Here is a 12477-nt window from a genome sequence, read left to right as displayed (position 1 = left end):
ACGGCGGTTCACATTCCGGGAGTGGAGAACTGGCAGGCGGACTATCTGAGTCGCCAGACCCTGGATCAGGGGGAATGGTCTCTCCATCCGGCTGTCTTCCAGACGTTGTGCGCGAAGTGGGGTCTTCCAGATGTGGACCTGTTCGCGTCTCGCCTCAACAACAAGGTGAAGAGGTTCGTGGCAAGGACGCGCGACCCTCGGGCAGACGCGGTAGTGGCCCCGTGGCATCAGTACAGGCTGATGTACGCGTTTCCGACGATTCAGTTGCTGTCCAGGTTCCTTCGCAGGTTACACTCGGAACGCAACACGGTGATTCTTGTGGCACCGGACTGGCCTCGCCGGTCCTGGTACGCAGACCTCGTGAATCTGGCGGTCGACGCCCCGTGGCGTCTGCCTCTTCGAGACGATCTACTGTCTCAAGGACCGATATACCATCCTGCTTTACAGTCGCTGGCTTTGACGGCCTGGCTGTTGAGACCGAGGTCCTGAAGGAGAGGGGTCTCTCTCCGGAGGTCGTTCATACTTTAATCAATGCGAGGAAATCTTCCTCGGGGAAGGTTTATTACCGTACTTGGAAGGCCTATTTTGCCTGGTGTGAGTCCAGGGGGTTTTCACCCCGCACGTACTCGGTGTCCCGTGTGCTGTCTTTCCTTCAAACGGGTGTTGATCAGCGTTTAGCGCTGGCTACGATAAAGGGTCAGGTGTCTGCTCTGGCCGTTCTGTTTCAACGTCCCGTGGCTTCCAACCCATTGGTTGGCACCTTTGTTCAGGGTGTGCGGCATCTGGTTCCCCCGAGGCGGGATCCTCTGCCCCCTTGGGACTTGAATCTCGTTCTATCTGTGTTACAACGTGCTCCTTTTGAACAGATCAGGGAGATCTCGTTGTCTGTTATCCAAAAAGGTCGCCTTTTTGGTGGCGATCACCTCGGCTCGCAGAGTGTCGGAGCTGGCGGCTTTGTCCTGCAAGTCTCCGTACCTGGTTATTCATTTGGATAAGGTGGTCTTGCGACCTAATCCTTCTTTTCTTCCGAAACGAGTTTCGGACTTCCATCTTAATGAGGATATTGTCTTGCCTTCGTTGTGCACGAAGCCTAAACATCCAAAGGAGGTGGGATTGCACTCTCTGGATGTTGTTCGGGCGATAAGGGTTTACCTTAAATCGACTGAGTCTTTTCGAAAGACGGACTCCTTGTTTGTTCTTCCAGAGGGTCCTCGGAAGGGCATGGCGGCTTCGGCCTCTACCATCGCCAAATGGATCAGGCAGACCATTGAACAGGCCTATGCTTTGCAGGGGAAGGTTCCCCCTGTGCCTGTGAAGGCGCACTCTACTAGATCTCTGAGTACGTCTTGGGCCTGTCGTCATGGGGCTTCTGTAGCCCAGGTGTGTAAGGCGGCGACTTGGTCGACCGTGCACACTTTCACAAAATTCTACAAAGTAGATGTTCAGGCATCGGCGGATGCTTCCTTTGGCCGCAAGGTTCTTAGTGCGGCTGTTCCCTAGGGTCCCTTGTTGGGGACTCCTGGCTGTTGGGATAAGTTTTGTATCCCCTGGTTTTTTGTCTTTTCCTGGGTTGTTGCTCCTGTTGAGCACTTGTTTTTTGCTGTTGCCCAGCTGGTTTCCTTCCTTTGGTAAGGTTCCTTCTTTGATGCGGAGACTGCGTTGCCTTTCGGCGCGGATGCGTTTCCCACCCCTCATGTTTGCACTGCTTTGGGACGTCCCCATATGTGACGAATATGAAGAGGCGGCGACTGTCGGAGGACGTAAGAGAAAACGGAATTTTTGTAAAATCTTACCTGTAAAATTCCTTTCTCTGAGTCCTCCGACAGTCGCCGCCCCCGCCCCTCTTTTGGGGTTTGATTGTATACTCTACTGCTATTCCACTAAAACTGAGATATGGTTGCAGGAAGTAGGAGGGTATTGACTGAGGGGACCACCCCTTGAGGGTGGGATATGTTAAAGCTTTATTGTTAACATATTCTGTTGCCTAGCTACTCCTTCGGAGCAAAGTCTAATACCCCATATGTGACGAATATGAAGAGGCGGCGACTGTCGGAGGACTCAGAGAAAGGAATTTTACAGGTAAGATTTTACAAACATTCCGTTTTTTCTATTGCGGTCACCCTGACATGGAAGGGTTTGGTCACCCTGGCATAGCAGTCAGTCAGTTCACCCTACACTACACTACGGTCACCCTGACACTTAAAGCGGAGTTCCGGGCACAAAAACGATATTTTTTTTTTGTGCCCCTCCGCTAGTTCGACATTACCTGAAAAGGAATTGGATAGTTATTTTTTTTTTTTTGTTTACTCACCTTTTTAATTGAAGATCGTAAATACTCACCTCAGAGTACTTACTCCCTCGGCGCCGCGGCTCACCCCGTCACTTCCTGTCTCGCTATGATTCCTGGGAGCTGAACGTCATCGCTCCCAGAAATCAATGCGACGGCACCGGCCCCGCTCGTCACTTCCAGGCGAAGCTGTGGAGGAATGCGGCGCCGCACCGGAAGTGACGAGAGGGGCCGGTGCAGGCGCATTCTGGGACAAGAAGACACAGAAGAGGACCGTGCCGGCTTCAGCTGCCCACAAGAGAGATGGAAACGCTGTGGAAGAAATTTTAAAGGAAGTATTTCTTCTAAAAGGTAAGTGCGAACCGGGACAGATCAGAGGCTAGCCATTGTGGAATGTGCTAGCCCTGACTGTCCCGGGGGTGTGTTTATTAAAAAATGACTTCTGTGCCCGGAACTCCGCTTTAACACTTTCCCTACAGAAACTAGATTTTTGAATCTAACTATAGTGGAAAATAGTACCCTAACTACACTGATATCCCTTTCCTCACACTAATAATTGCTAAATGACTCTTTTGAAGCAGGAGTAACAGAACTGCTTCCACTCTCTTCCACATCCCTGTATTACAATGCTAGCGATTTGGCTGGGCTATCTTATATACTGGGGGGTGTATTCACTACTGATTGGCCTCTGGACCCCCTAGTCACTCCAATCACATTCCTAGCATCCTCCTGCCCCCTCAATTGGCTTTTACTGATGGTTCTGGTCCAATCACGGGCTTTTAAAGTCCAGTTCCTGTCCCATTGCATTTTGGTCGGTTCTGGTTGCCGAATTACGAACTTTTTCAGCAAAAAGTTCGGAATTCGGCCGAATTACGAACAGTCAATGTTCGGGTCGAACCGATGGTCGACCCGAACCGTTCGATCATCCCTACTCACCAGATGGTATGGACCCAAAATACTGTATAGCAAATGGGTCATACACACTGTATGTGTAGATGTCCTCGGTACCGGATGGTAGGAACCTCTGCAGCGTCACTGGATCACAGTGGCTGCGTCCAGTCTTGGACCTCAAGGCTCTAAACCGCTTTGTGTGGGTACAGAAGTTTCGAATAAAGTCCATTCGCACAGTAGTGGCGTCCCTACACCAAGGAGCCTTTTTGGCCTCCATCGATATCAAGGACGCATATGTACACATCCCTATTTACGCTGGACACCAGTGTTTTCTTTGCTTCTCTGTAGGAGAGGAGCATTATCAATTTGTGACATTACCCTTTGGTCTCGCTTCCGCTCTCAAGGTCTTCACCAAAATGTTGGCTCTGGTATTGGCGTTACTGCGACAACAGGGGATAAGACAATCTCCTCTTAAGAGCAGGCTCCCATTCAGTCCTGTTGGGCGACTTGACAATCACTGTACGGACTCTGCAAGAGTTCAGTTGGAACATCAATTTAAAAAAATCTGCTCTGGTACCATCTTCAAAACTGGATTATCTGGGCTGGACTCTGGACTCGGCGAGGGTGTTTCTTCCCCTGGAAAAGCTGCAATAATTGCAGAGGGTGATTAGTTTGCTGTTATCCAGCAACCTGTCCTCTCTGTGGATTTGCATGCAATCCTTAGGCCTGATGGGGTCTACCCTCGAGGCGGTTCAGTTTGTTCAGTTCCACACGAGACCCTTACAAAGGGAAATTCTTGTCAAGTGGAACAAAGATCCAAAATCCTTGGACACTATGATTCGGTTGAGTCATAGCACTGGAGTGCTCTTCTGTGGTGGCTTCGTTGGCCCTACGCCAGGGCAAGTCCTTCCTCCCATTGTATTGGACCGTGGTAACCACGGATTCCGGTCTGTCCTGCTGGGGAGGAGTGCTTGGGAAGCTGCGTGGAGGAGTCCAGACTATGGATCAATATTCTGGAAATCAGAGCGATAAAGCTTTGCCGAAGTTACTGGACAAATTGTCTACAGGGTTGTCCAGTTCGGATTCAATCGGACAATGCCACAGCCTTGGCTTATGTCAGTCGTCAAGGGGGCACCAAGTGTGTCTTGGCGGCCCGGAAAGTGGCGGAGATCCTAAAATGAGCAGAAAATTTTGTTCCAGCCCTTTCCGCCATGCACATCCCCAAAGTGGAGAACTGGCAGGCGGATTACCTGAGTCGTCAGGTGTTGGATCAGGGGGAATGGTCCCAGCACCCGGAGGTGTTTCACCTCCTGTGTGTCCGGTGGGGGGACACCCAACGTTGACCTGTTAGCCTCTCGACTCAACAAGAAGGTACAGAGGTTTGTAGCCAAGTCTCGGGATACTCTGACCGACACCACAGACGCACTGGTGGCTCCTTGGGGTCAGTATCTGCTGATCTATGCGTTCCCTCCGCTGAAACTCCTGCCGAGGCTTCTGCGCAGAATATAGGTGGAAGCGATTCTGGTCATTCTGGTGGCCCCAGGCTGGCCTCGCCGATCTTGGTACGCATATCTTGTAAGATTGGTCGCCGATGCTTCTTGGAGACTTCCTCTCAGGGAAGATCTGCTGTCTCAAGAGCCGATCTTCCATCCTGCATTAACGGCGGGGCTGTTGAAAGCCAGGTATTGAAGGACCGGGGTCTTTCTGACTCAGTGATTCCTACAGTGCTGAAGGCTATAAAATCTACCTCCAGGAAGATCTATCATCGTACATGGAAATCGTACATGTCATGGTGTGAATCGCGGAAGGTGCATCCTCAAACTTTTTTCGGTGGCTAGGAATTTTACCTTTCTCCAAAGAGGGGTTGAACAGCGGTTGGCCTTGGGTACTATAAAAGGCCAAGTGTCAGCTTTGGCTGTGTTTTTCCAACGCCCTTTAGCTACACATGCTTTGATTCACACTTTTATTCAAGGGGTTCGCCATATGGCTTCTCCGGTACGATCCTCGTTGGCTCCTTGGGATCTTAACTTGGTACTGTCCGTTCTTCAAAAACATTAGGGAGATTCCTGTGCTTACTGTCACGGAAGGTAGCCTTTTTGGTGGCTATTACCTCTGCCCACAGAGTATCTGAATTGATCGCGCTATCCTGCCGTTCACCTTATCTGGTGGCCCAGAGATAAGGTGGTACTTCAAACTAATCAGCCATTTCTTCCTAATGTGGTTTCTGATTTCCATTTGAATGAAGACATTGTGCTGCCTTCACTCTGTCCTTAGCCCAAGCATCCCAAGGAAATTACCTTGCATTCTTTGGATGCGGTTTTGGCAATTAGGGTTTACTTGGCAGCTACTGAATCTTTCAGGAAATCAGACTTTTTGTCCTCACGGAAGGACCTCGAAAGGGATTGGCTGCGTCTGCCACGACCATCTGCAGATGGATCAGGCAGACGGTGGTACAGGCTTATTCCCTGAAGGGTCAGGTTCCACCTTTCCCTGTGAAAGCACATTCTACTAGGGCGCTGAGTGCCTCTTGGGCTTTTTGCCATCGGGCCTCAGTATTGCAAGTTTGCAAGGCGGCAACTTGGTCATCTGTGCACACGTTCACAAAATTCTACAAAGTAGATGTGTTGGCATCCTTGGATGCTTCTTTTGGCCGCAAGGTTTTGCAGGCTGCTGTTTAAAAGAGAAAATATTCTCTTTGAGGGTGTATGTTTTCTAGGTATGCTCCAGTTGTTCTTGGTTGAGCTCCATGTTCACGGGTTGGCTAAGTTTAGCCTTTGCGGAATTATGTTCTTTTCTGCGTTTTCTCACCCCTCATGCAAATACTGCTTTGAGACGTCTCAGTGGTCAAGAAGAATATGGAGCTGTGTCTGTCAATGAACGATGGAGAAAACTGGATTTTTGACTTACCGTTAAATTCTTTTCTCTGAAGTTAATTGACAGACGCAGCACCCGCCCCTTTATTTCTGAGTGGGATGGGTTTTTTTCTTCTAAACACTGCTTGCAACAAAACTGAATCCTATAGCAGAGTGAGTGGGTGTATGCCTGAAAGGACTGCCCCATAGGCGTGGTAAATATTTTTCCTGCCTAGTGTCCTACTCCTGTAGGGGGCAGCATAACCCAATGGTCAGGAAGAATACGGAGCTGCGTCTGTCAATGAACTTCAGAGAAAAGGATTTAACGGTAAGTCAAAAATCCTGTGTTTTTTGTTTTTTTGTTTTTTCTTGGTTACAGAACTTTTTTTTATTTTTTCTCCCTCCCCTCTGCACAGTAAAGGTGGAGCTAAGCTGCGTTGGGTCAAGTGGACATTCAGCCTTTTAAGACCCTCCCCCAAGATCATGCAGATTGTACTGAAGCTGTCACTCAAGCATCCGAACCAACCTGCAGACATTGCTAGAAAAAACTAGACCATATGACCCACTTCCATCTTTGTGCCGCCCACACCCTGGACCATACTGGTGTGGTCGTTTACTCAATAAGCTGTGAGTACATAACTGCCTATTGAATGGAAGGGTAGCATTAGCTGTGTGATGGCAATGCAGCAGAGGCTCTATGGACCTGCAGATCGACACCAATGACAAGAAATTATGACTGACTGACGGGATCAAAAGGTACTTTGTTTATAAGTGACCTTTTTATAGAAAAATAAAGGGCACGCAGACATTTAAAAAGTAATTAGGAAGGTTTTAAACTTTCACCCATTTGGACAAACATTTTTTGGGAGGACAAACCTTCCCTCTTCTATGTGAACCCCATTAGGAATGACTGTGATCACAATCCAGCATGGTGCACGAGAGCCTCTGCTCTCTGTGGACTCTCTCTCCTCATTGGCTGAGACAGCAGTGGGAACGATTAGCTGGGACAGCAACGGGAGCCATTGCCTTTAGCTTCTGTCATTCACAGCCAGTGAGACAATGAGAAGAGAGCAAGTGCAGGGCTGAGCCACAGCTCTGTGTCTGAATGGACACACAGAGGAGTGCCTTGGGAACAATCTTGTTTGGGTGCCCCCAAAGCAAGCTGTTTTCTCAGGAAGCACTTTGCAGGAGGGGAGCTGCCAGGAGCGCCGGCGGGCGACCTGAGAAGAGGATCGGGACTGCTCTGTGCAAAACCACTGCACAAAGCAGGTCAAAATAACATGTTTGTTTATTTAAAAAAAAATAAAAAACCTTGCCTTTAACCACTTAAGACCCGGAAGATTTTACCCCCTTCCTGACCAGGCCCTATTTTGCGATTCGGCACTGCGTGACTTTAACGGACAATTGCGCAGTCGTGCGACCCTGTACCCAAATGAAATTGACGTCCTTTTTTCCCACAAACAGAGCTTTCTTTTGGTGGTATTTGATCACCTTTGCGATTTTTTACTTTTTGCGCTATAAACCAAAAAAGAGCGACAATTTTGAAAAATAACTATTTTTCACATTTTTTATATGAAATTCCCCCCCAAAAAATGTAAAAATCTAAATTTTTTAACATTTTAGGCCAATTTGTTTTCTGCTACATATGTTTGGTAAAAAAAAAATCGCAATAAGCGTATTGTTTTTGCGTTTACTGACTAAGGGAAAGATTTTTGTCATTTTTATTGTTTTTTTTTTTTTTTTTTTTAAAGAGTAATGGCAGCGATCTGCGTTTTTTTTTTTTTTTTTTCCCGGGACTGCGACATTGTGGCGGACAGATCGGACCCTTGACTGACATTTTTGACACTTTTGGGGGTACCAGTGACATTACTACAGTAATCAGTGCTATACATATGCACTGTTACTGTAGAAATGACACTGGCAGGGAAGGGGTTAACTTTATTAGAGATGCAGGGGTTAAATGTGTCCCTAGGGGCGTGCTTCTAACTGTAAAGGGGTGTGGCTAGTGATGTAACCACAGAGACATACGATCCTACATAGCAGGATCGTATGATCTCTGCAGTTAGATCAGGGAGAATGACAGGCAGCTTTGTTTACATCAGCCGCCTGCCTTTCTCCCTCTCCACCGGGTGATCGCGAGTGACCGGCGGACATTGGGTCTGCCGGTCACACACGCGGACATGTTGGGGAACAAGCGGGGGCGGGAGCGCGCCTCCGGCGGCGCGCACTCGCCCCCTAGAGGCTCTCAGGCTAGCGACGTAGTACTCATACATTAGCCCCTAGAGGCTCATACAGGCAAAATGACGTAGGTCTACGTCGCTCGCATGGAAGGAGCTAGGGGGCAAACGCGCGCCGCCAGCGGCGTGCTCCTTCCCCCGATAGTCGATGCGTGTCAGGCAGCTCCGATTGCCGTCTGACACCCGCGATCGCTCCCCGCAGAGAGGACGGTCGGCTGTTGTAAACACAGCCGACCGTCCTTCTTCCTTCTTCCTGGGATGATCATAGAGCTCATGTGATCCTGCTATATAGGATCACATATCTCTGTGGTCATCTCAGAAGCCACTTTTTTTAAATGGTGAGTATATTGCGCTCAACATGTGACATAAATCAATAAAGTGCTAGTGCAAATTTATATATCAATATGAATATAGAGGAGTTTAAAAGTCTCTGAATTTGCTTGATATCAATAAAAAGTCCAGATAATCAACGACAATAATTATGATAAAAGCATAGACTTGATAGAAGTGTTATAGAGCCTCCACCTCCACACTTTCACCCAGTGTTCTTACAAGGTACTTCTTACCAGAAGTATATGACCCCTTGATTATAGGGGGTCACTTAGGCATATTGATCCAATAAATAAACTATCCTTAGCTCCAAATTCCCTCAATCCCGGGGTAAGCATTCAGACCAAATACAGGATCTCAATATGGACATATGTAAAAGCAAGAAAAGCTCTCATGGTGCAGTACGTTGAAAACATTTAGCTTTTAATAAAGGTAATGCACTTACTATTCCAAGAAACTTTCGCTTTGTACATTCATGTAAAATCACAGTAGCTGGATATTGAACACCGCTCCACGCCAGGGTTCCTCCAACCCGGAAGTAGTTACGGTCTCACGCTCCCGACGCACGTTTCGTCAGCCCGTGCTGACGTCATCAGGGGATCATTATCCCTTTTTCAGGTACATTAAAGCAAGCGGATAGTGAAAAGTTGATTTTGAGGCCGGAACTCCTCTTCAAGGGGGCAAATCCTTCCAGTCCAAAACTGGTTAATATCACTTAACTTACTATGTTCTGACAAAGGAACATGGGCAATGTTATTGCATATGGAAGAGTTGTGACACTGACCAGGGCTGTCTTAAGTGTTTTGACATGCTGGCAAGTTCTGACATTACCTCCTTCTAAGAGGTCATATTATGACGCACCCTAGTTATAAGCAATTTTTTTATGATGTAATTTTTATTTTTGAATAACTAAGCATACTTTTCTGATTTACAAAGTATTAGAGGGAAAAAAAAGTATATCAAATGCCTAAATATTTGTGTTTTCCTTTCATTTTAGGCAGCAGATGTTTGAGTTTGATGCAAAGTCTTCGGCAAAAGATGACGATGCTTTTCATTTCGTAAGTTATGTTCCAGTCAATGGGAGACTTTACGAGCTGGATGGCTTGCGAGATGGACCCATTGACCTTGGTAAGTATTTTCTATGTTCAAAGTATATATGTTCAAAGTATATTTTTAGTTAGAGTTCAGTGTAATTTGGATGTGCTGGAACTGGAGAGAGTCCAGAGAAGGGCAACAAAAATAATTAGGGGAATGGAGGACATCAGCTATGAGGAAAGACTACAAGCACTGAACTTATTCTCTCTGGAGAAGAGACGATTGAGAGGGGATATGATATCAATGTACAAATACTGTACTGGCAACCCTAGCATAAGGAACAAACTTTTCAGAGAAAGGGAATACAATAAAACACGTGGCCACTCACTAAAACTAGAGGAAAGGCGGTTTAACCTTAAAATACGCAGGGGGTTCTTCACTGTAAGAGCAGTAAGGATGTGGAATTCTCTTCCGCAAACAGTCGTATCAGCAGGGAGCATCGATAGTTTCAAAAAACTATTAGATGAGCACCTTAAAGACCACAACATACAGGGGTATACAATGTACGGTTAACAGCAAACACATACACACATCATAGGTTGAACTGGATGGACTGATGTCTTTTTTTCAACCTCACTAACTATGTAACTATGTAATTTCTATTTATTGGGTGTTTGATGTAGCAATAATTCCATAACAGGTTAGAGCGTGCCAATATCTGGATGCCGATGACAGTAGTATCCTCGATTTACATGTAACTTCAGATAGCTTCAAAAACAACTCTATTGTGAAAAAATCAGTAAATAAGAGGAATGCCTGGTTCTCCACTTTTCACCATGGTTCCATCAGCCAGCTTCTACTTCACTGGAAGAAGTGACCAAAGCTGTATTGCCTAACTGCATTACAGAAAAGTTGGGTCACCAACATCCACCTGGCAGGCCTGTGTAAATCTCATTTTTTAGAGATGTAAAATTTCCCCAGAAAAAATAAAAATTTTCTGAAAAAAAAAGAAAAAAAAAAAACTAAGTGTGGAGTAGTTTTACATGGTGAAATGCAGTGTTTGTAAAAGTATTATGCTTGAATTAAAAGTATAGTTAGTAAATAAACGAAACTTGCTTTTTAAAAACGGAATTTTTGTAAAATCTTACCTGTAAAATTCCTTTCTCTGAGTCCTCCGACAGTCGCCGCCTCTTCATATTCGTCACATATGGGGTATTAGACTTTGCTCCGAAGGAGTAGCTAGGCAACAGAATATGTTAACATTAAAGCTTTTAACATATCCCACCCTCAAGGGGTGGTCCCCTCAGTCAATACCGTCCTACTTCCTGCAACCATATCTCAGTTTCAGTGGAATAGCAGTAGAGTATACAACCAAACCCCAAAAGAGGGGCGGGGGCGGCGACTGTCGGAGGACTCAGAGAAAGGAATTTTACAGGTAAGATTTTACAAAAATTCCGTTTTCTCTTACGTCCTCCGACAGTCGCCGCCTCTTCATATTCGTCACATATGGGGACGTCCCAAAGCAGTGCAAACATGAGGGGTGGGAAACGCATCGGCGCCGAAAGGCAACGCAGTCTCCGCATCAAAGAAAGGAACCTTACCAAAGGAAGGAACCCAGCTGGGCAACAGGAAAAAACAGGTGCTCAACAGGAGCAACAACCCAGGAAAAGACAAATAACCAGGGGATAAAAAACTTATCCCAACAGCCAGTGGTCCCCAACAAGGGACCCTAGGGAATCGCCGCACTAAGAACCTTGCGGCCAAAGGAAGCATCCGCAGATGCCTGAACATCTACTTTGTAGAATTTTGTGAAAGTGTGCACGGTCGACCAGGTCGCCGCCTTACACACCTGGGCTACAGAAGCCCCATGACGACAGGCCCAAGACGTACTCAGAGATCTAGTAGAGTGCGCCTTCACAGGCACAGGGGGAACCTTCCCCTGCAAAGCATAGGCCTGTTCAATGGTCTGCCTGATCCATTTGGCGATGGTAGAGGCCGACGCCGCCATGCCCTTCCGAGGACCCTCTGGAAGAACAAACAAGGAATCCGTCTTTCGAAAAGACTCAGTCGATTTAAGGTAAACCCTTATCGCCCGAACAACATCCAAAGAATGTAGGCTCACCTCCTTTGGATGTTTAGGCTTCGCGCACAGCGAAGGCAAGACAATATCCTCATTAAGATGGAATTCCGAAACTCGCTTCGGAAGAAAAGAAGGATTAGGTCGCAAGACCACCTTATCCAAATGAACAACCAGATACGGAGACTTGCAGGACAAAGCCGCCAGCTCCGACACTCTGCGAGCCGAAGTGATCGCAACCAAAAAGGCGACCTTTTTGGACAACATAGACAACGAGATCTCCCTGATCTGTTCAAAAGGAGCACGTTGTAACACAGATAGAATGAGATTCAAGTCCCAAGGGGGCAGAGGATCCCTCCTAGGAGGAACCAGATGCCGCACTCCCTGAACAAAAGTGCCAACCAAGGAGTTGGAAGCCACGGGACGTTGAAACAGAACGGCCAGCGCAGACACCTGACCCTTTATCGTAGCCAGCGCCAAACGCTGATCGACACCCGTTTGAAGGAAGGACAGCACTCGGGAAACCGAGTACGTGCGGGGTGAAAACCCCCTGGACTCACACCAGGCAAAATAGGCCTTCCAAGTACGGTAATAAACCTTCCCCGAAGAAGACTTCCTCGCGTTGATCAAGGTATGAACGACCTCTGGGGAGAGACCCTTCTCCTTCAGGACCTCGGTCTCAACAGCCAGGCCATCAAAGCCAGCGACTGGAAAGCAGGATGGTAAATCGGCCCTTGAGACAGGAGATCGTCTCGAAGAGGCAGACGC

General features: G+C 47.3%; 1 protein-coding gene across 2 annotated transcripts in view; it reads left to right on the top strand.

The window, feature by feature from the left end:
* UCHL5 (ubiquitin C-terminal hydrolase L5) overlaps positions 1 to 12477 on the top strand; it is a 173698-nt gene that overhangs the window by 65352 nt on the left and 95869 nt on the right. For both annotated transcript variants that reach the window (XM_082266656.1, XM_082266655.1), the window contains exon 6: positions 9595 to 9725. In XM_082266656.1, the coding sequence (XP_082122782.1) occupies positions 9595 to 9725 (131 nt within the window). The remainder of the gene's footprint in view (positions 1 to 9594; positions 9726 to 12477) is intronic.

The sequence above is a fragment of the Pelophylax lessonae genome (genome assembly GCF_965119305.1).
Source record: "Pelophylax lessonae genome assembly, chromosome: 8".
Lineage (NCBI taxonomy): Eukaryota > Metazoa > Chordata > Amphibia > Anura > Ranidae > Pelophylax > Pelophylax lessonae.
The sequence above is the reverse complement of the archived record's forward strand: the minus strand, read 5'-3'. Positions and strand labels throughout refer to the sequence as shown.